General features: G+C 61.5%; 1 protein-coding gene across 2 annotated transcripts in view; it reads right to left on the reverse strand.

The window, feature by feature from the left end:
- TMEM184B (transmembrane protein 184B) overlaps positions 1-22,770 on the reverse strand; it is a 44,952-nt gene extending 22,182 nt beyond the window's left edge. For both annotated transcript variants that reach the window (XM_028532056.2, XM_036019624.1), the window contains exons 1-2: positions 22,624-22,770; positions 95-342 (exon numbers count right to left, since the gene is read on the reverse strand). In XM_028532056.2, coding sequence (XP_028387857.1) covers positions 95-286 — 192 coding nt within the window. In that variant the 5' untranslated portion in view covers positions 287-342; positions 22,624-22,770. The remainder of the gene's footprint in view (positions 1-94; positions 343-22,623) is intronic.
- Between the last annotated feature and the right edge of the window lie 697 nt (positions 22,771-23,467).

A 23,467-nucleotide genomic window follows, 5' to 3' on the forward strand; every position in this document is an offset into this window, starting at 1 on the left:
CCCGCCGCGGCCTAACGGACACCCTGCTGGACTGGAAACCCCTCGGGGCCCTGCTGCGGGCCCTGGGCTCAGGGACTCCTGGAGGGCCACGTACCTGGTGGCAGGTGATGAGCAGAGCCGTCCAAACAAAGAAGCCGGAGATGGCCTGGGCTGCGGTGGTCATCAGGAACACGGGCTGCTCCATGGCCGTGGGGCTGCCCTCGGGGATCCCGGAGACGCTGGGCGAGGCTGCCGCGGCCGTGGGCGATGGCGGGCCCGGGGCCAGGGCGGCCCCCCTCACCGTCATGGCGCCTGGCAGCGGGGGCTCCCTGAGAGAGCCCGGGGAGCAGGCGACGAGCCGGCCTGCAGAGAGGGGGTCACAGCGTTAGCCTCCTCCCCGGGCAAGCGGCAGCGTTGGAAAGACCCCCCGGGTGGTCCACGTCCACCCGCAGAATGCGCCCCGACCCTGCCCACGTGTTGCCCTGGCCCCAGCCTGACCCTGAATTAACAGAACCGGTCTCTGCGCTTCTGCCCTGGCCCCTGCTGTCCAGTCCCCCCCCACAGCAGCTGTGTGAGCTCTCTGACACGCTAGCCAGCCTGGCCCCTCCTCTGCTCGAAGCTCCCTGCCAGTCCCACCAGGGCCCGCGAGACTGCCCGACCAGCCCTCCGCAGCTCCAACTGCATCTCATCTGCTGTAGTTCCCCCCTCTATCCTCTGCCCGAGCCACACGGGCCTCCTGCTCCCGGCCACCACAGGCCCGCACGTGCCCATCTCTGCCCGGTGGCCCAGCACGTCTTAGGGCTCTGCCCTGACTCGCCCGCCACACATGGTGGCGACCCCTCTCCGACCCCAGTGAGCGCTCACACCCCCCGACTCCCTGGGACAAACAACACGGCCTCACACAGCACCTGCTAACCGCCGCCTCCTTTCACCACACACAGCCCCCCCCCCCCCCGCCCCCAGGACAGGGCTCCGCCCCGCCCACGCTGACCCCCGGCACGCAGGTGTCAGCGAAGACCCGCCTGCCCACTCCAGCCAGACCGCTTTGTCGCCTGGATCATTTCTAAGAGCTCCCGCCCTTTCTCCCCATCTCGCCCCGGTCCCCCCAGTGTCTGGCACCACGCCGCACCCCGAGCTGTGCTGTTTTGGAGGCTCTGGGGCCCTCCCAGCGCAGGTGCCTTCACACGGCCCATCTTCCAATCCGGCTCAGGCATCGCCCCGCACACGCGCCTGCCCTCCCAAGGCTGGCCGCTCTCTGAGGCAAGGCCACACTTCCTCCTGCTGTGGATCCCCAGCCCCAAACTCAGCACCGAGGCCACTTCCAAGGCTGACTTCGTTATCCCTCGGTTTGCATTCCTCACTTTGAAAGGAATTCGCGGCACCTCCCAGAGAAGCAAGGAAGAGAGCTGAAGAAGTGAAGATGCGGGAAGATCCTGGGCGGGAAAGTAACGATGGGGCGGACGGGACAGAGGACCGTGTCCGGGGGCCTGCGCCCCAGCGGGCTCTCACGCCACCTAGCACTTCCTAGTGGCACCTTCAGGACCCGTAGTAACAAATTAATGATTTTCGGTTAAAAAGTAACCCAGGCCCTGGCTGCTGTGGCTCAGTGAATTGAGTGCCGGCCTGCGAACCAAAGGGGCGCTGGTTCGATTCCCAGTCAGGGCACAGGCCTGGGTGGCTGGCCAGGTCTCCAGTGGGGGGCACACGAGAGGCAACCACACATGGATGTGTCCCTCCCTTTCTCCCTCCTCCCTCCCCCTCTCTAGAAATAAATAAAATCCTTGAAGAAAAACAGGTAACCTGGATGCCGCCCAAGAAGAGCCGTCCCTAGGGTCCTCCTTCCAAGCTCACAAAGTGCGTCCACAGCGAGGCTGCAGGCTGGAGCCGCCGGGACAGTGCGGGCGGCCCCTGGGAGGGCTGGCGGCTCCTGAGCTCAGGGACCACGCCCCAAAAGTCTTCCTCTTCAGTGGCACCACCTGTTGACGGGCTGGCAAACACCACCCCGGGGTCCCCGGAGGATCTCCCTGCAGCCGAGGCCCTGGAAGACCAGCCCTGCTGGAACCACAGCCTCTGGGAACAGCCTGCAGTGCAGCCCGAGGACCCCCGACCGCTGCTGAAATGGACGCACCGCGGACAGCGTGGGCGCTGTGCAAAGAGCCGTCCTGTCGCTGGAGCTCCAGTCCCAGGTCCCGCACCACCCAGCCCTGGGTCCGTCCCCACACAGCGTCACCTGGCCCCAGGGGGCCTCTGATGCCTGACCCAGAAAATAAACGGCCAAACCCCAAAGTCCAGCCGTCTCGGCCTGAAGCCCGAGGGCAGGCCACACGACCTTGCACGATGTCCGAGTCTGAGCTGACACTCTCAGCCAGGACACTCGGACACCCAGGGAGGGCCTGGGCCTTCCTGGGGCGCGCCTGGGTCTGCAGCCCGACCCAGCCATGCCTCCCCACACCCCTCGCTTTGTCCCCCGCCCTCTCCAGCGTCCCCAGCACCCTCTGCCCCCACCCACGCCACGTCCACTCTGAGCTCTACGTTTCACCCGAGGAGAGCCCTTCCCATTCCCACGTTCCTGCAGAAATACATGAGCTCCAACACACCAACCAAAAGATGCGTCTAGATTAGAAACCAGAAGTGCAGGAGAGGCCTATATAAAGAACCCCCAAACCGAGGTGTCTATATAAAGACTGGCGGCAGGCTCCGAAAGAGGCACAGGGACAGGCTCAGAATAGCCCCCGGGCGGACGGACGGCTGCAGAGCTCAAACCGGTGCCAGGAATACTTCTCAGGGAGGAAGGCTTGGGTCGTAAATCACCGTCCTTGTTTATCATCCCGGATCAAAGGAACAAACAAGGGGGACCGGAAAGGCGGGCAGGGGAAGTACGAAGACCCCTACATCCACACGCCCCCAGCAAGGGCGGGGTGGGGTTGGGTCAGAGGTGGGGCAGGGCGGGTGAGGGCAGAGTGGAGAGGCCCCTGGGCTGTCTCCCCAGCGGGGGTGGCCGCTGAGCCCCAGCCCTGCCCACAGGAGGGGACACCAGCGGGCTCCCGGCCCAGCTTCTTCCTGGGGCCCTGTCACTCACACTCAACTGCCTGTCTCTGAACACCAGAGCGACACGTAATCTTCAGTTCTCTTACTTTCCTCATGTAGGTCACCCGGTGCACAAGAAGAAGCCCACTCACAAAGCGGGGGGGGGGTGGTGACTGGCCCCCAAACCAGAGCTGGGCTCAAGCTCAGGCCCTGCAGACACTGTCTCCCCACAGGTCCACCGGGCCACGCTGCTGGGAGGTTTCCGTGGCCGCCCCACACCTGCCACACTGTTGAGCAACGCCCTGTGGTTTACAAGTCACTTCCCCAAACATCACCTTGTTTTTCTCACAACAACTTCGAAGTTAAGTAACAATTTCTCCATCTGAGAGGTGAAAACAACCACATGCAACTCGGTTGTGCCGTCCCCTGGGGCAGCACCAAGTGATCCGAGGGTCTTCACAGTGTCCCCCCAACCGAGTGCTTGGAGCAATGTCCTGACTCACGGACGCCTGGCCCTCAGCACCCAGGAGAAGCAGGTGCTGGCGGGTCCCGGCAGGCGGTGGCCCAGAGCTCGCCCTGATCCCTGGACCTGGGGCTGGACCCCAGAAGTGGTTCACGGTGTGTGTCTGCTGGGGGGAGGGGGCATGGGCACTAGGGTTCCATCCTTTCATTCGTGGGGCAGGCAGCTGCCTGGGAACGATCTCCCACCTGCCTGGTTTCTCAAGTGAGTGGGACACTGGCCCAGCACAGCCCCCTGACCTTGGGACGATGCCGGCTGGTGCAGCCCCTTCATCACACCCCCCCCCCCCCCCGGGAAAGGGGTTCACGGGGAAAGGGCCTCCATGGCTCCTCCTTTTCAAGGCACCCCGACGTAGGCAGGTGGCAGAGAATGCAGCTCAGAAACCCAGGTGTGCCGGCAGGTCCCCCTCATTTCCTTAACTGACCTAGTGTTCAACTTCTGCATGGCAGACAGCCCTGAGGAGGCACGCTGGAATCACCTTTCCCACAAACCTGTCCCGAGGCCCCTGGACACTGTGCTGGCCCTGGAAGACCCAGCCGCCCGGGCCTGGAGGAGCTCGCAGCTCTGGCACACCCTCGATCCACGTGACGGGGGCAACCAGAGGCCCGACCCCGCCGCCCCGCACGAGGGGTGAGCGCCCGGCAGGAAGGGAGCTGGAGGCAGCGTCCACTGCCTCGGCCACCGCAGGGGCGGGGGCGGGGGCAGGGGCAGGGGCAGGGAGGACGGCAGCGTGGCGGGGACTTCAGGGCAGGGTCTTTAACTGGCACAACCGAGCTTCAGCTCTACAGTTGCCATGCAGGCTCCCTACCGCCTGCTGGCTCGGGCAGGCGGCTTCCCTGTCGGCCGGAGCCTCGGTTGCTTTATCTACAATGTTTCGGGGTTGCTACGTAATTGGCAAGGGAGTAATTCTCCTTCACATGAATCCTCTTAAATAAAAGGAAACAGAGCAATAAAATAGAAGTGACCACCTGACAGCTCCTAGTACAAGCAATGGAGGTCGACCTGGACCACGGACGGATGGTAAAACCACCGGGTGGAAGACTGACGGGCAGTTTGCTAAGGGACGGAGCGGGCCGCACAGGTGAACGCACAGTCAGGATCAGGAGCACGACGAAGGGGCTCCGGAAGCCTCCAGCTTCCTCACTGCCCACACGGAAGCACACAGCACCCCCTAGGAAGGACCCTTTCCCGAAAAGTGAGCTGTGATGGAAACGAGGCTTTGGAACCAGCCACCCGTGCCCAGGCAGCACCTAGGGTGGCGGGGCAGACTCAACGATGCCGCGAGCACGCGGTGGCCAGATCTAGACTGCAGAGCGGTCAGTCTGCAGGACGAATGACCCAGTTTTCCCAAGAAATTAGTAGCTTATCATCATAGGTGGTTGAGGGGCTGATACAGAAAGAGACTCAAGAGACATAACCAAATGCAATGTGTGGACCTTATGGGTCCTGATGCTAATAAACCAATGGTTAAAACACATCTTAAGCCCTGGCTGGAGTAGCTCAGTGGACTGAGCACAGGCTGTGAACCAAAGTGTTGCAGGTTCAATTCCCAGTCAGGGTACATGCCTGGGTTGCAGGCCACGGCCCCCAGTGACTGCACATTGATGTTTCTCTCTCTCTCTCTTTCTCCCTCCCTTCCCTCTCTAAAAATAAATAAATAAAATCTTTAAAAAAAAACAAAACACATCTTAAGCCCCAGCTGGTGTGGCTCCGTGGATTGAGTGCTGGCCTGCGAAGCAGAAGGTCGCCGGTTCAATCCCAAGTCAGGGCACATGCCTAGGTTTGCAGGCCTGGTTCCCAGTTTGGGGAGCACGAGAGGCAACTAATCGATACATCTCTCGCATATGGATGTCTCTTCTCCCTCTTTCTCCCTCCCTTCTGGTATCTCTAAAAATAAATAAGTACGATCTTTAAAAAAATAAATAAGAAATGATGACAACACCAAATGCTGGCGAAGGTGCCGAGAAACGACCTCACATACATACATCGCTGGTGGGCATGCAGAGTGGCGGGGCCCCTCTGGAAAAGTCTGTGATAAAAAGCAGTTTCTCACAAACACACTTACCATCCAACCTGGTAACCACTCTTAGACACTGTATCCCAGGGAGATGAGAAGTCACGCCCACACAAAAAACCTGCACACGAACGTGCCCGGCGGCTGCATCTGTAACCCCCAAACCTGGAAGCGACCAAACATCCTTCAGCGGGGAAACAGGACACGCTGGTGCACCCGGGCCGTGGAGTGCTACTCAGCGAGGAAAAGGAACGACGGCGGACACAGGCGGCAAACCAGACGGAGCTGGGGGGCACACAACCCCGAAGGGTGCCCGCGGCCTGGTCCCCATCATCTCACCTCCTCAAAAGGACAAGTCTGGAAAGATGGAGAACAGGTAAGTCACTGGCAGGGAGCATGAGGGCGTGCACAAGGTCAAAGGGCACACGGGAGTCCCCTCCAGGTGGTGAGACTCTGTGTGTCCTGACGGTGACGCTGTGGCTGCGTCAGCCCACAGGGGATCGCCTCACCCAGAACCACACACAGGCCAGGCAGCGAAAGCCGAGGAGGGTCTGCAGTCCCGTGACTAGTGTGGTACAAGTGCTCGCTCACCGGCCGTGGCCGTGGCGTCGACCCGCCCCGGCTGTGTCGCCGTTTGCAGGAAGAAGGGCGTGTGGAACTCTACGTGCTGTTTTCGCAACTTCCTGTGAGTCTACGATCTTTCAAAATACGAATGTTTTTTTAAGGTCATTACCAAGCAGAGAGGCATACTGAGCTATTTAAGACTGAAAAATAACGTGAAGCCTGGTATTTACTCTTTAAAAAGGAAGAGGGAGCCCTGGCTGGTGTGGCTCAGTGGACTGAGCGCGCGGGCCTGTGAACCGAAAGGTCGCTGTTCAATTCCCGGTCAGGGCACACGCCTGGGTTGTGGGCCTGGTCCCTGGTAAGGGGCGCGCCAGAGGCAACTGGTGGCTGTATCTCTCCCACATCCGTGTTTCTCTCCCTCCTTCCCATCTCTCTAAAAATAAATAAATGAAATCTTTTTTTTGAAAGGGTAGGCGTGGGGGATAGATGCAACACAATTGCAAATGCTGCCGTTGAATCCCATGACTGACAGGAAGAAATTCATTACACTATTTGCTCTCTTTGTGCATTTGAAAATGTCCATAATAAAAAGCTTTAGGCAACAGAACAGTAGAATTTCCCACAAAACTTGTAATGAGACGGGCAATAACTCGGGGGATCATCTGTACCGGAGACTGACTGGTTCTCCTGCAGAAAAGTGACATAAAACACTCGTCAAACCCAGCAAACGAGATCAACTCCTCTGTCTCTGACCAGAACGGTTCCCAGTTTGCCTGCTTTTTCCACAGCCCCTGCCTGTCAGAGCCGTGCTTCCCGGCCGTGTCTCCACAACAGTTTCTAGCGTGTTTACGGCGTCATCACGATGCATGAGACAGGTGCTGCTCTTGGGAGAAACCTAGGCTGGGACTACTCGGAAATGTTTCCACTGTAGCAGGGTTTTGTCACCAAAAGCAATAGGGGACCGTAACTTACAAAAGCTCTCATCTCTGAACTCTTAAAACCTACGGAACACAATTTTCTAATCTGTTTAAAAATTTCCAAAGCATCCGAGTGGATTTGGGACTCATGTGCTAAGAACTTGAAAATACCTTCCGTGCGGTTTACAAAGACATCTGACCGGCGTCAGGGAGCATGGAAATGTACCAGCCAGACTTCAACAAGCCCTCTGCACACGCAGCGGACCAGTGGACGGGAGGGAGAAACGAGCGAGCCGACCCAGAGGGAAGGCCAGCGATGTGGTCCCCGATCCCTGGGCGCAGCTGCGTGCCCCGGGACCTCTGTCTCGGAGGGTGGCCGTGCGCACCAAGTGTCTGACCCAAAGGGATGGACAGCCAGGCCTTCGGCTGTGCTCACCGGGCATGAAAGCAGCTTCCTAACATGATCCGGCGTGAGAAGCCAGAAGGCTTCACGCTGTGTCACCAACAAAACCATTTTTAAAATTTTACATTACGGCATCTTCAGCTCATCCTTTGACTTTATGTTTGGTGTGGGTTTTATGATGTACGTAATGGTAACGTCACCCAGGCACATAGTTACAACCACGTCAGTATCTGTGTATCAGGGTGTATGCTCAGAAAGTCTACTTGTAGGGATGTGTGAGCAAAGTCTGCAGGGCCCAGGTGTGAGCCCAGGGAAAGCCGGGGCTGGCCCAATCCGCTCTTCTCCGCCAGGTCTCTGCCTCCCCGCCCCAGGCTGCGAGCGGGTCAGGAAGCAGTGTCAAGGCTTGGCCCCGCCTCTTGGCTGCAGGCCCCACCCACTAGCGAGGCCACTCTAGACCCACGTCCTCCTCTGCACACCACCCTGAGGCTGTGACGAGGCCCAGCCACAGTCTGTACCTTGTCCCAGTCTGTACCTTGTCCCAGGCTGAGTCAGGGACACTGGGCCGGAACCTGCAGGCGACTGGGCATCTCTGAGTTTGTTTTTTGAGCACGCCACACTGTAGCCAAGGCCCCCGGGGCCAAGTAAGTGCAGGAGTCCAGAGTTTTTCAGATTTCAGTAAGGACTATGGTACTGTATACGGTGCCACGGGGGTCCGGCTGGCACCCCAAAATCAAACACATAGTATTTCCATAGAGAAACGTGAGGTATTTTTAAAGACCATAATTAGTTTCGCATCAATTCGGGTCAGAGTTTTGCCACAAAATTAGCCTGCTGCAGACTCAGGGAGACCCCGTGGGATTTCGAGCGTCCTGGATTCCGGAGAGGTGACGGGACGTGGGCCTGGACCTCCTCCAGAGCTGCAGGGAGGGCGCGGCTCGCGGAAGCAGGAATCCAGTGTGGTTTGTTTTTTCACTGAGTTTCAAGTGTGACCGTGCCCCTCCGCCGGCCCCATCGACAGCCTCTGAGGAGGGCAGGAAACGGCGGTCCCCGCTCCCCCTGCAGAGCCCCGGCCCTCGGCAGTCTGGTCCCGGCCGCCCTGCCTGCCTCTGCACCACCGGGCCCCTGCACGTGTGGCCACCCCCGCCCGGTGCCAGCGTGTCCTCCCCTTTGCCCCGCCCTCGTGGAGAGTGCCAGCCCTTCCCTCACGGGTCACCCCGAACATCACGGCCTTGCCCGAGGGCCAGCCCGCGCCGCCCAGCAGCACGGTGCTCGCCCTGGTACTGAACGGTCCGTTCTGACGGGGCTCTTGTCTCCCAACACCTGAGTCACCAGCCTCGAGGACCAGGGTGGTGCCAAGCACACAGAGGGACTTAGGAGAACTGATCGGTCAGTCAGGGAAGTGACTGAATGCCTGCCGTGACGCCACCAAAGGCACCGTGCAGGTTTTCTGTCACCGGGCCCCTCCCCGCCATCGACAGCCTCTTCTGGAGCTCGGCCGAAGGAGCTGGACCCAGGGCTGGCGGGAGAGCCGGCCGAGGGAGGGCAGAGGACGGGGGCTGAGTCACAGCCTCTCACACGCACCTTCCAACGCGGAGGCCACGCCACGGAGGGCAAAGGGACTTGTCCTACGTGCTCCACCAGGACACACCCAGCCCGCCCGACGGCAGCGCCAGGAAGGTGAGAGCCTGCCGGGACAGGGAGCTTTTCCACCAACGGTCTAGCGGCTGCCTGGCTGTCTGGGGAACAAGGAAGCTCCCAGTCACATGGGGCTCCACGTCCCCTGGAGCAGGGCGGGGCAGGGTGGCTCACTCGCACCCATCTTCTGCCCACGTGGCCTGCAGCCTTCTGGAGGTCAGGGGTCCTGTCCTCTGTGCAGCTCTAATCCCCCCCCCCCCCCGGAGCCTGGCCAGAGTCCACACTCAGTCAGCTGCGCCTGGACTAGAGGACGACGGAGTGACCACCTCTGCCCTCCGCAGGTCCGACCCTGCAGCCTCTGACACCCTCCACCACCACCGCGCCAGTCCCGGGGAGCGGAACACTCTCCTGCCCACGCCCCCCCACCTTCACCCCCACCTGCCTTGACAGTCACCCCTTCTCTGACCTGTGACCACTTGTCCGTGGCAAATCCCACCCTCCGCAGCATTCACCCCGGTTGTGATTAGCCTCGTCCCATTAACACCCCGTGAGTCAGGCTCCGGGAGGGCAGGGACCGTGTACCACGAGGAAAAGGTATCTGATCGATCTGGGGACAGAGGGAACAGCGGGGACAAAGGTGCAGAGAGAGTATGTTAACAGACACTGGGACGGAATGTGCCCAGGCTGCTGCTGACCGGCCTCACGGGCGGCCTCACTGACAGACCGTCTGTGGCCTCTACCTGCAGTGGACAGAACCGCCCTTGAAGGCAGCGTGAAGAGGGGCGTGAGGTCAGAGGTCCCAGAAGAGGTCCCCTGGGGAGCTCCGGGACATCGAGCCCTGCCGGGCCACCAGCCACAGGCTGCACGCAGTTCACCTGGGGGCCAGAAAGCCAGACTACAGGGCGCCAGGGGAACAAGGGAGGGCACACCTAGCGCACAAGAAAAGGAGGAGACCGCCCTGGCTGTGTGGCCCAATGGAGTGAGCACTGGCCTGTGAATCAAAAGGTCACCGGTTCGATTCCCAGTCAGGGCACATGCCTGGGTTGCAGACCAGGTCCCCAGTTGGGGGCATACGAGAGAAAACTGATCAATGCATCTCACACATTGATGTTTCTCTACCTCTTTCTCCGCCCCTCCCCTTCTCTCTAAAAAAGTAAATAAATAAAATCTTAATTTGAAAAAAAAAGGAGAAGTGCCAGTTAATGAATATCCTCTCCCCCTCCTCCTGGGGCCAGGGAGCAGAACCAGGCACCAGAGGGGCGCTGGCGGGCACAGAATCAGAGAACAGGGACACGAGGGGTCTGGAGCAAAACCCGGCCAGGCCCTGGCAAGGCCCTATGGGCCACACCTCGCCCAGAAAGCGGCACCGAGGTAGCCGGCAGCTCACTTTCCAGTACAGGCCCTGCTCCCCCCCTTCTCCAGGAAAGAGGTCTGTGGGCCGACTCCCATTCCGAAGATACTACCTTTTCCAGAAGAGACCTCGGGCACTTTACCTGGGAATTCAGGTATGTCAGGGAGCATCTCACGGGCTCACGCAGATTTTATTCGGAGTTACTTTTATTTGCTGTTGCCCCTTACCCCGCGCCCCCCTCCCACGTCCTGTATGGAAGGCTGAACAATGGCCTCCAAACATACTCATACGCTAAACCCCAACCTGTGACTATTTCACTTACATGACAAAAGGGACTTCCCAGCTGCCATCACATTAGGGATCTGTGCTTATCTGTGCAGGCCACATCCCTACCAGGCGTCCTTACCAGGAGGGCAGGAGGGCGAGAGCAGGAAGAGGGCCGTGAGATGGACGCAGGGGGACGGGGGACACAGGGGGACGCCGGCAGGGGCTGAACTGCTGGTTTGAAGTCGGAGGGAGGGGCCGTGAGCCCGAGGACCCACCGGCCTCCAGAAGCCGGAGAAGGCGAGGAAGCAGGGTCTCCCCTGGAGCCCCCAGGAGGAGCGCGGCCCTGCCCGCACCCTGGCTGCAGCCCAGGGAACACACCTCGGACCTCTGACCTCGCAGCTGAGAGAGAGACCACGTATCTGCGTTTTACATTCCTGAGTTCCCGGCGACCTGTGGCAGCGGGAAGCTAACAAACACGCTGACTGCACAGACGCGCACACAGAGGCTCGGGGGGGCGAGGGCTGCTTGCCCACAGCCCCTGCTGAACGGGGCGTCTCACCGCCCGTGGCTGTCCCCCTGCTCCGTCATTCCAGCACCATCGGGCGGAGAGCGCATTCCCAGCAGCCTCTGAGACCCCCGCCGGCCCTGTCTCCCGGCCGGCTCCCTTTCACACCTCCTGAGGTCCTGTTTTCCTCCACTGGCTTCAGACCCAAGCCCTCGTGAGCTTCAGCCACGAAGCGCTCGCTGGCCCGGGCCACGGCCGCACCCCCATGGGCCGAGCTGCGCTGGCAACAGGTTCGCACTGAGTCTCCAGAACATGAACCCAGCCCCGGAGGGTTGTGCGTTAGCCACTGCGCACAGAGAAGCTCCGTCTTCACCTCGCTCCCCGGGCAGAACCTGACCTGCGCACTGTGACTCCGCCCTCGCCACGCTCTCCCCCTGTGGTGGCTCTGCAGGGGAATGACAAGCCTCCCACCTCCGGGAGCTTCTGGGTGGCTGCCTCTGGGGGGCGCCGACCCCCATCAGAGCAGGTCAGCCACCCCCAGCCTGGCCGGCCCCTCTCCGGAGGGGATTAGAGGGAAAGAGCTGCCAGGCTCGGCCAGTTCTGCCCGGTTAGCCCTTGGAGACAGGGTCACATGCCCTCGGGAGGGGGAGGGGGAGGGTCCTGTCTCTCAGTCCCACGCCCCCCCGTCAACAGACAGGCAGAGGCCACCCTAGGGCTCCACACCTGCCCCCTTCGCCGTGGGCCAAGTTCCCATACATCTGTCGACCAGGGAAGAAAACCCACCCCATCCCCGTACCTATCCTCCGCTGAGGGGGCGGGGGAAGCAGGAAAAGAGGGATCCACGAAGTGACCTGAAATCCTTCAGTGAGGGCTCATGCAAATCAGCCTCGTAGTCAAATCTTCTCTAAAACACACAAACCAGGCCAAATTCTGATCTCCTCACTTTTCTCCCCAACTGAGAAGAGGCGGGCCAATGCTCCGGCCTCTTTAGCTGGCCTTGCCCCACTCTGAAAGAGACCACCTTTCCAGCCCGCTGAAGCCGCCCAGCACCGGCTCAGCCAACGGGAGGGCAAAGCCAGCCAACCGAGAGGCGTGAGCAGTGTTCTCCTTGGGAGGGTCGGCGACCCCGAGGAGGCCCGGGAGCCTCCACAGCATGACCCGGACAGTGGTTTGCACGGGAATTCATGGACATGAAACTCCACCACCCTGCACACCTCAGATCAGTGTGCTTTGCCGCGGTGGGCCAAACCTCCTGGGCAAGTTTAACGCAGACGCGCACCCTCACACACCTTCGGTGCGCTGGTCCAAAGGTGTCTCCGACTGGACCCCAGCCCATCGGCTTCCAGTCCAGGGGGGAACACGCACTCAGTGACAGGACCAGAGTGCCAGTGGGACAGGTGCCGAGACTGGTCCCAGCCGTCAGTACTACTTGTCACTTGGGGAAGGTGGGAAAGGAACTGATCACATGTAGCTTTGGAGGCAGCCAGGCCTGTGTTCAAATCCTACTTCTCCCCGTGCAACCTGGACAGGACGTCAGCCCTGCTCCTTCATCCCCAAGAGGGGTCCCAGCAGCTGCACCTCACGAGCCCCCACCTGATGTGGCGGGGGGGAGGATGCAGCGGGGGGAGAACTTGCGTGGCCCTCGCCCTGGCTGTTGTTACTGCTGCTCCGAGGGCAGCCGCCCAGAGCCCGTGCCAGGCGCCGGGGTTCACGGCCACGCCACGGGCCCTGCCCCCAACAGGGTCCAACCCCGGCAGGAAGAGGGCAGGCTCCATTCCTCTCACAGGGCGGGCCGGGAGCCGGCAGCCCGCAGCCCAGGGAGGAACCAGAGGCCCAGGACACAATGTAAAACAGCCTAAGTGTCAGCAGACAGGAGCAGATAAGGAAGGGGGGGTCAGAGGGCCATGCGGAGGTGGAAACTGAGCTGGGTCAGGGATGGCAGGCAGGCTTTTCTCGCAGGCACAGAGGTCGGAAGTCAGCACAGGGAGGGAAGAGCGGCCAGTCGAGTGTGGCTCGGGAGGCCCGGGACAGAGGGCCTGGGTGTTGCTGCCAGTGGGGGTTCCAGAGGGCGGCGGCAGGGATGCGGAATGATGGACCAGCCTGCAGCAGGGTTTTGGAGGGGCTGGGGTCGGGGCTGGGGTTGGGGCTCGGGGCAGGGATGGTGGCTCCGTTTCTCAGTGCTGGGACTGGGGTCGTGCTGACCAAGAAACAGCCCAACCTTCACACTGGGTCCCCCTGGGGGCCCACCCGAGCACATGTTTTTTACTAGGTGGTGGTCAGGGGCCTAAGCGGGGCTGACTGGGCTGGGCCTTGAAGGGGTGACCGGAGCCTCGAGTTCCCAGCTCTGGGCAAGGGGTGAGGCTGCATTTCTTAGGGTTCTTGTTCATAGAGTTACACTTATTTTAACTTGTTCTTAAATCACATATTCACAATTTGGAACTCAAAAGGCGCGAAGGGTCTGCCATGAACAGTGTCCCAGCACCGCCCCCTCCCGGGACACCGGCAGCCCTTCCTGCGGGTCCCCAGAGACCCGCATGGGAGCCCGGGCAAAGGACCGGACCCCCGCCCAGGGGCAGGCACCCCGGCCAGCACCCGGGGCCCGCGCCTCTCACTGCCGTTTCTGCTGGCGGTCGCTCCGCATCCCGCGTGGAGTCCCCGTCTTCCTTTTTCACGGCCGTGTCCTGTTCCGTGGCTCGGCCGGACCACGGTTTGCTCCTGGCCCCCTGCTCATGGGCATTAGGTTGCTTCCCATCTTCTGTTACCACAAATAAGGCAGCGACGGCAAACCTGGCGAAGGAGTCGCCCCGCACACGTGTGACACACCTGCGGGGTGGATTCGCCGCCGTGCCCTGCCGGGCGCAAGCACGCACCTGCCATTCTGAAACGCGGCCGGACGGGCAGGGCACCCTCACGCCGCTCGCTCACGAACCAGGCCCCGTCGTTGGGAGACATACCGACCCCGGATCGTTTTAAGGATGCCCGGGGGAAGAAACAGTCGAGAGAAGCCCTCTTTTCATCCAGTGCCCGGTCAGGAGACGCTTCTGGGCTGCATCAGCCCCTGCGGGCCCGGTGCCCTGGCACATGAACTTGCACTTCCTCACCGGTGAGGGAAGGGCCAGGCCCACTCGGCTCCTCAGCACCCCCCACACAGACGGGCTCTGACGCCCTGGTCCCGGGAAGGCAGACACAACACCCAGCCGTAATAACCAGTCTCCCCGGGTGAGGCTGTCGGTGCCCAGGGGAGGGCAGGTGGACCACGGGGTGAGCGCTAGGGCGGGGGAGGACAGGAGAGGGGGAGGGGAGAGTCTGCGGGAGGCAAGTGTTCCCAGTCCGGCCGTCCTGAATGAGGGACAAGCACCTCTTGCCACGTCCCTATGCAAGCAGAAGGACACCCCTGCCAAGCACACAAACACACACACACTTGCTGACGGTCAGTGTCCACCGCAGACCCGCTGTGTCGTGCGTGTGCCCACGAGCCATGACCTCCTACACCTCGCTCTACACCTCGCTCTGCAAGGCAGCGGCTGGTGAGGGACAGGGCGGGTGTCCAGATACCCAGGTGACCTCCCTGTGAATGAGGACAGATGGATAAACGCAGCGATCGGGGCAGGGCTCCCTCCCACGGCCACCGATCCGGCCCAACTCCTGCCAACCGTGGATGAGAGAAATGGCCGCGCGCCCGACTCGAGTGGGAGCCAGCTCCCGGCCAACCGAAGACGGCGTGCGAAGGAGGAGCGCCGGATGACCTTCCCCCTCCCGGCCCGTGCAGAGGGCCAGGGGCCCTGCACATCAGGCCGGGCTCACACACAGAGATGACTGCTCTTCACGTCACTGTGACTGATGCACACGCAGCAGCCGCTCTCTGTAGGTCAAGTATGCACGGCTTTGGTAAACACAGATTTTCACACAACCTATCTGTGTAAAACCCACGGGCCCCCTCTTCACAGAGGCCAGGCCGAACACCCCGACAGGACTTGCTCCGTCCCTGCTGCTCACCCCACCTGCCTGCGTCCCCTGCCCCTGTGCACGCTCGGAGTGGTCTCGCCACCTGGGAAGCCCTTCCCCACCTGCCTCCTCCTCTGTCCACGGGAGCCAGCTCCGTGGCCCTCCCCCCGGGGAGCCTGGCTCCTCAGCCCACCAGCAGGCACAGCAGGCTGCGGGCTCCCGGGCACCCCCAGCTTCGACCTGATTTTCTGGTGTCACACTCTCCCGGTCTGAGCAGCGAGTCCACCTGCCAGCGTAAGGGCACCAGATTCGACATCAGAAACCTGGGTGCCTCCTTCCGAAGGACCTGAGACAAACCCACCCTCCCGGGCCTCTGTCTCCTCAGCTACGGAGGAGCAGGCGCAGTAATGCCGGGGTCCCGGGGCCACTGGGAGGATGCAAGGAAACAAGGTATGCGAAGTGTACATTGCAGACTGCCCCCCCCAAGTGCCGTGAGGGCAGTACCCTGTGTATTAATTAGTATGCTGATATATTTTTAAAGATGTTGCTTATTTATTTGCAGAAAGAGGGGAAGGGAGAGAGAAACATTCACCAGCTGCCCCTCGTAGGTCCCCAACAGAGGAACGGGCCGGCAGCCCAGGCTCACGCCCTGACTGGGAACCGAACCGCTGACCCTTCGCTTGCAGGACGACGCTCAACCCACCGAGCCAGGCCAGTCAGGGCAGCATGTCGGTATTAATTAACAGAGAGTCCCAAATACACCCTTGCCAACACCTCGCACCGTGCTGCACGGGCGCCCGAAAACACCGCCGATGGAACCCCAGACTCCGTGTTCCCTCTACAAGGGATAAACCACTCGGGCACCGCAGGAGGCGGAGCCCAGGAGGCCCTGCCGGCGGCTGCGGCGGCAGCCTTGGGGTTGGTTATTTTTCCCTCAAAGCTTCTCTGTACATAACGACCCAGAGGGCCTTGGGGAACAGCACGGACCAGCGAGGTGAGGGCTCTCAGCCACCTGCCGGCAGGACGGGCCCCCTGGGTGCAGGCCGTCTGCAGGGGTGCGGCGGGCGAACACGAAGGCTCCAGTCTGCACGCCTGTCTCCCGGGGGTGGGGGCAGGGGGCGGGGGGGCTGTCTGATGTGAAAACCCCTACAGGGCTCTCACTCCACCCTCTTTCCTAGGTGGGGGTGGGGAATGGCACCCCGGGACCACCTGTGGCCCACGGCACAGGGACCACAGACTAGGGTTCCCAGCAAGGAGACCAGGTGGAGCGCTCAGGTGGGTCCCCCCAACAGACTTCAGGTCAGAAAGGAAGTCAGTCACACACACACACACACACACACACACTTGAGCGCGCACACACCCCTTCTCCGTCCATCTTCCTGCTACTGTGAGGACCCGAGCCCCCTGCAAACCAGGCCTCGCCTCTTCGGGGTCTCTCAGCCAGGACCTCCCCTGGGCCTTGGAGCACCCAGAAGGCAGGCAGAGAGGGCACGAGCAGCTCCATCAGAGGGCACGTGACGCACCCACGGTCGTCACCCGGGTTCTCCGACTCTCCACTCAGTGCTCTGCCCGCCCCCACCCCAGGCCCCAGGGCCGTCCGGCAGACAGGCTGGGACCTTCCCGTTCCTGCAGAGGATCTGAGATCCGTGGGCAGCCGGGGTGCTGTTCTAGAACTTCTCTCTCTTCTCCGTCTGCGGCCCACCCCCACTTTCCTGGGGGGGGGGGTCCGCCGACCTGGCGCTCTGGGAACAGCGAGGCCACGCAGGGTCACGCCTGGACAGAGCACACGCCCAGACTTCCACGGCGACCATTTCTTGGTTGTAAAACTGGGGGTGATTTTTATGCTTACCCCCCAACCTTTTCTAAAACCAACACGTGCATGCCATTTTCAAAGCCAGACAAGCCTGCTGTTTTTCAAAGGCTGAAGCGTGGAGATCAACACGCAGACTTTCCGTGAAACGTCCGGTTAGTCGACGCGTGTGACTGTTCAGGACGCGGCAGGGCTGGAAGTGGCCAGGTCGGGCACAAAGGTTTTCTGGGTGGGGTCTTCCCTCTGGTTTCCGCCCCAGAACCGGAGGAAAAGCAGGGGGGCTGCGGGGCTTCCTGCATCAGAGCGAGGGCAGAGGCCTCCCAGACCACGGGGCTGGGCCTCCCGTGGGGCCGACCCGAGACTGTAGGACGTGCCCTGCAGGCTCCTGGTACGAACTCAGTTCTGACGAACAGTCCTGTTCGGATCAGTCTCACCATCCGTCACTTCTCAGGGACACTTCCACCTTCCTCCAGAGTGGCAATGACGTTAACCCGTCCGGCCCTGTCACTGACTGAGTCAAGAACTGTTTCAGCGCCTACTCTGTGCGAGGCGCTGTGCCAGACGCCGAGCCCTCGCTGAGTGGAGGCTGGGGGACCCACCGCCCTGGGGCTCTGGGTCACCCCTCCGCGCTCTGCCCGGGTGCAGGGTCTCCGCTGCGTTACAACAGCAGCCAGAATGTGGACAAACACTGCCTGGATGCGACACCTGCCTAACGCCAGCATCCCAACCGCTCTGCACGGGTCCGCTCCCCGGGCCTCAGGCAGAGCTGGCCCGGAACGGTACTGCACCCACTCCACGGAGGCAGAGACGATGGGGGGTGGAAGTATGAGAAAACCTGGACTTGGCAACCCCCCAGTTCTCCTCTCCACCGCCCCGCCCACGCCCCCCTCCTCCCTCCGGTGTTTTCTGAGGCAAGACCGTCACACTCAGCTCACACTTACTGAGTGCCCGCACGGGCTGGGCCCCAGCGTCACACGCTCTTGTCAGCAAGAACTCGGACCTTTGCACACGCTGCACATTCTGCCTGGAACCCGCTTCTCCCCCTCACACGTGGTGACAGCTGACATGTCACCTTCTCAGAAGTGCCTGCCCAGGTGAGACTGTCCTGACAGCACCTGTGACAGCTGTGGCTGCTCCAGTGTCAGTGGCACTGCACCTTCCCCAGCCGCACTCCGTTCCGTGAGGGCCGCCCCTGCACCCTGGCTGGCACACGGTGCTTTTTTTCTTTTTGAAAACCATTTGTTTATTTTTTAGAAGGGGGGGAAGGGAGGAGAAAGAGGGGGAGAGAAACATCGATTGGCTGCCTCCCGCACACCCCCCAACTGGGGACCTGGACTGCAACCCAGGCACGTGCCCAACTGGGACTCGAACCAGTGACCCTTCGGTTCACAGGCCAGCACTCAGTCCATGGGTCCGCACCAGCCAGGGCCACAGAGTTTCTGGAATAAATTCAATGGCCTCTCAGGTAATCATGAAGGCCAGGGTTTGCTGAGCATGTACTACGTGCTAGAGGCTATGCCGGGCTCCACACAGACACTGGGGGCCGGCAGTCGCACGCCAGCTGCGCCCCGTCACTCCCATCTCACAGGAAAAGGAAATTCGTCACTTTCCCCCCGTTTCTAGAGAATGGGAATTAGGATGTGCTTAGCAACCTGCCCGAGGCCACGGAGATAAAAAGAGGGCGAGGCTCCGAGCGGCATCTCCCAATTCTGTCTCCATGTCACGGGACCACTCAGCCGCATGCGCCCCTCTCTCACCAATGCCCGGAGGGGGTTCTTTCTCCCGAGCTGCCAGCGACCATTTGTGTCCCCCTCCTGAATCCTTGGCCCCTCTCCCCAGGCACCCAGCTCAGAAGACTTCCCCGACACCCCCACTCTCACTCCACACCCCCCAGCTCCCACACCCGACCACCCAACGTGGACCCCTCAGCCATGCCTGGGCAGTGACCCCCCCAGCCCTCCGGCACCGAGGCGCAGTGACCAGAGCACTGGTGGGCGCCGGAGGCCAGGCGCCCGGCACAGCGGGCAGGCAGAGAGGGCATCCCTCGGCGAACCCCCGTGGGACCCGGGAGTTGAGCCCGGCTTTCCGGGTTCCAGCTCCCGCCCTGTCCCCACTCTCTGCTGGTGAGCGCAGGCGCGTGGACGGGGGACAGCCACCACAGCTCTCCACTGGGAAAGGGAGCCGCCCACGTCCACTCCAGGTCTGTGACTCAAGAAGTCAGTGAGGACCTGTGGGATCCAGAAGAGGCCTGAGCTCCAGCTGGGCGGCTGATTCACGGCTGGCCCCAGGGGCCACTTCCACTTATTTATTTGTAATTTTTTAAAATTTACTGATTTGAGAGAGATGGAGAGAGGCAAGAGAGAAGCATCGATTTGTGGTTCCACCCACTGATGCACTCATTGGCTGACTCTTATATGTGCTCTGACCAGCAATCAAGTCCATGATCTTGGGGTATCGGGGCGACGTTCTAATCAGCTGAGCTAACCAGCCGCAGTGACCCAGGGGCCACTTTCAGAGCAGACACCATCGCAACAGTGGCCTCCAAAGGCCTGCCCTGGGCCACATGGGGTGGTCAAAACCCGAAGGTGCTGGAAGAAGAGAAGGGAAAGGCAGCGAGGACTAAAGAGAATGCCAGTGACCCGAGGGACAGCAAAGGAGGGCGCGGCCAGGTCTTCCTGGGGCTCCCTTTGGGAGTGAAGGGAGGAGGCGGCAGGCGGTCACGCTGTCCTGTGACACACCGCTGAGGATGTCACTTCCTCCATGAAACCCTCAGGGCTCCCTGAGGACCCCCAGAGTGGGGTTCAAACTCCGCAGCAGGGCCTTCAGGGTCTTCAGGCCGGGCCCACCCCAGCCGGGTCTGGGGCGGGAGGTGTGTTAGGCCTCCTGGCCTCTGCCCAGGGGTGTCTCGGCCTCGAACGCCCCTTCCTCCAGGAGCCAAACGCCCCTTGTCCTCCAAGGCACAGGGCATTCTGTTTCTGGGACGACTTCTGGGACACCCCGGGCCTAGTGGGGGAAGGGCTCTGAGGTCAGACCCTCTGCCTCACGGCCCAGCTCCAAAGACCAGCCCCACTGTGACCCCCTGGGCTGCCTTCTCTGCACCGTGTGACAGTGACCGCTCCCACCTCACCGGGTGGGGGGGGGGGACAAACTGGCCACTATTTCACGACAGCGCTTTGAACTGCGCCTGGCACACAGTAAGTGCCGGATAAACAAGCTGTTGTTCCCATTGTCCTCCGGCCCCTCCAGGGCCCTCTGTCTCTGCCACCAGCAGCGAGCGCCCTGCCTCGCGCTTCTTTGTGGCCCTCTGCACCCCTCAGCCAGCCACAGCCTTTCAGAAGGCACAACCCAGGCCTCAGGCCTCACACAGCGCCAGGCGCGTAGTAGGTCTTCCATGAATAATACTCAGTGCCCGTGAAGGGCCTATATAGCAGACCCCACGCAGAGCTCTCCCGGGGCTCGGCAGCTGGCCTTCCACGCCTCCCACCAGACCCTGTCTGCAGGCGCTGCAGAGCCCGAAGGCTTTCACCGCTCCCGGTTTCCGAACAACAGTAACGGCCGAGCTCGCCTTACCAAGGCGGTTTCCACTCCGGGGAATTTACGGGGAGAGAGGAGCACAGCGGGGCCTGCAAATAGAACTGAACCCCTTGGGGCGAGAGCTGGGCTGGCCCCCCGAAAGCAGGAGCAAGACCTCCAAGGCGGAGGGGAGAGAGCGGCCTCCGGACAAAAGCCGGAGCTCCGGAGAACTCGGCCAGCGCGAGAGAACTAGGACAAGCAGATCATTTGCGCCCTTCTGTCTTGAAGCTCTCCTTCCTGCCCACCTGGAGAGCTTTAAAAGGGGCTCCTTGTTCGACCCACCACCATGTGGGAATGGCCTACAATACAGCCAGAACCCCAGGTTACCTGTGGTTCTCGGGGGGAATTCGCAGTGCCTTCTCCACCCACACTGGCTGTCGGGGCCTCAGGTGGGGACTGGGGCCACCATCCGTGTCCATGTCCCCACCAGGCTGGGAGCCTCTAGTGGCTGAGCACCAGGTCTCACTGACCTTCACCCCCCGACCCCTAGCACAGTGCCTGGTATGCAGCAGGCGCTCAGTAAGTCGAGGCAGCAAGGTCTGGCGGCGAGAGGAAGGTCCTGATTCAAGGATGACTCCATCCAGGCCTGCCATGTACCACGAACAAGCAAGTCACGCCACCCCGACGACTGTTGCCTCACTCGCCCACCAGGACACCCAGCCTGGTACTCCCCCACCTGCTGAGAGGACGGGCTGGGGACACACATGTAGAAAGCATGTGTTTTCATGCTTTCCACTTTCTCAGACGAACGCTGGTTTAGGACTTCAGCTCGGCTGTCCCCTAGGGTCACGTCCTTTCTGCCGGCCACACTGCCCCTCTCTCAGCACCGAAACCACTTTGTCCACACTTGACTGTTTTATATTTTTTCACATCTTTGTGATTGCTTGTTTCTAAGTGTGATTCCACCACTGACCTCAGGGACTGTGCACGGGGGGCATCGTGCACTTGTGTCCAAGGCCTGACAAAACAGGCACTCGGGCCTGGCTGCTGGCGCCCTCCCACCCCGCAGCCCCAGTTCTGATACACACGGCACCCTTCGACAAGACGTCCCGAAGGGCACAGCTGCGGGGGCCCACCAAGCACGCAGATGCCGGAGCTGGGAGGGGACGCTGCAAACAAACCTGGGAAGGCAGCCTCACCTGAGGCCCCTGCCTCCTCTGGAGGTGCAGGTGAGCCTGTTTGCCTGGCTGACTCCGCAGCGAAAGGGCCTCCGGGGCACAGATTGCTGTTTCTTGCCTTACATAAAGCACCAGGCGATCAGATAAATAATACATGCCTTCAGCTCACACACAGGTATCAGGCGTGCAAACACTTGCTTTGCGACACGGCGCCCAAAGTGTGTGTGTATGTATGTATGGCTTTGCACAGCCCATGGGAGACATGAATTGGGAACAGATAGCCATGTCCACCCGCAACCCCAAAGCCTTGCCATGGCCTGGAATCGACTAGCTCTAGACCCAGCAGTGCACCCAGGGAGGAAATGTACAACCCACGGGATGGATACACACACCCCACCTCAGTCTCTATGGTCTCTTCCGAGGCAAATACCCTTGGAGTCCCAGGTTCCCATCGGTGCCCCTCCAAGTAGCCGACCTGTATGCAAGGCATGTACACCCTCCCTGCGAGCATCCCGAAAAGCGTCGCCAGGCCAACCCTCCCAAAATCACAGCCGCCCCAACAAGGCAAGTGTGCCCCCCCCCCCCCCCCCAGTCACTCGGCGGTGCCAGGCGCCAGCACACCCACCGGCGCACACAATCCCACTTGCAAAGAGGCTGTCCATCCGCCTGCCGTCTCCCCCAGCCACCTCCACCGGCAGGTCCAATTACACTCCAGACGCCGGCGCCGCCACGTTGGCGAGGAGGGGGCCAGGGCACACCCACGGGCGGCCCCGCGACCCGGCAAGGAGGATAGGGGACGCAGGTCGGCGGACATCCCCTCCCTCCTCAACCAGGCCGGGCCCCTTCGTCTCTTCTGCGCTCGGGATCCGTGGTCCACGCGACCCTCGGGGCGACCCCTGCACCCGGCCTCTCCAAAACGGGGCAGCCCCCCCGCCCCCAGGAGCCCACAGTCGTCCCCCTCATGGCTTCTGACCCGAGGCTGACCGGGCGGGTACCTCAGGAGCCCATGGCGGCGGTGGCGTGAGCGAGCGACGCGCGACAGCTGGACTGTGCGGGTGGGGCGGACAGCACCGCAGCCGGAGTCCAGTCGCCGCCGGCCGCGCGTCCGGGACACAGCGCGGCTCAGCCGCGGCGCGCCTGCGCACCTAGCGTGCCTCCGGGGAGGGTGGGGCGGCGAGCGCGGGGCTGAGATCACCCGCGCGGCCTTAAAGGGGCCGCGCCCGGACCTTCCCGCTCGCTGCCGATTGGTGGGGTCGACCCAGGTTCTCCAGCCGCTAGCCAACAAACCAGCCAAGAGTCGCCTTCCCCGCCCCAATCTGACCTCCTAACCCTGCCCACCGCAGAGCTTCTGGGGCGGGGCAGGAACAGACAGGGTTTTAGGCTCGGAGCTCGGTTCTAGACATTCTGTCTGGAGCTTCACTCGGGCCTGTTATGGAGGTAAAACAATGTACTATAATGGCTGTTTGTCGAGGGAAGAGTGCGTGTAGAACTATGCAATGAATGCATGCCGAAGAGCTGCGTGCAGTCATGCCAGATGAAACTGCAAAGCAGAGAAAGAGGCTTCCCCCCCCCCCCACGCTGCGCATCGACGTTTTTTTCTTGCCGCACCTTGCTCTGGGAGGCTAGCTAGCAAAGTTTTTGAGGTGGCATTAAGCCTCCTTAGCCCATTCCTGTTTCTGACGTTGGTGTTGCTTCAAGACCCCCAACTGTATTCCTCTCCCCAGCGCAGACTCCTCCCCTGAACTGTTTACTCAACACCTGCTCGAGGTCCAATGGGCTTCTCGCAGTCATCACGCCCACTACAGGGCCCCTCTTTCCCCCCAAACACAGGCTAGACCT

Source organism: Phyllostomus discolor, chromosome 2, assembly GCF_004126475.2.
Source record: "Phyllostomus discolor isolate MPI-MPIP mPhyDis1 chromosome 2, mPhyDis1.pri.v3, whole genome shotgun sequence".
NCBI classification, from domain to species: Eukaryota; Metazoa; Chordata; class Mammalia; order Chiroptera; family Phyllostomidae; genus Phyllostomus; species Phyllostomus discolor.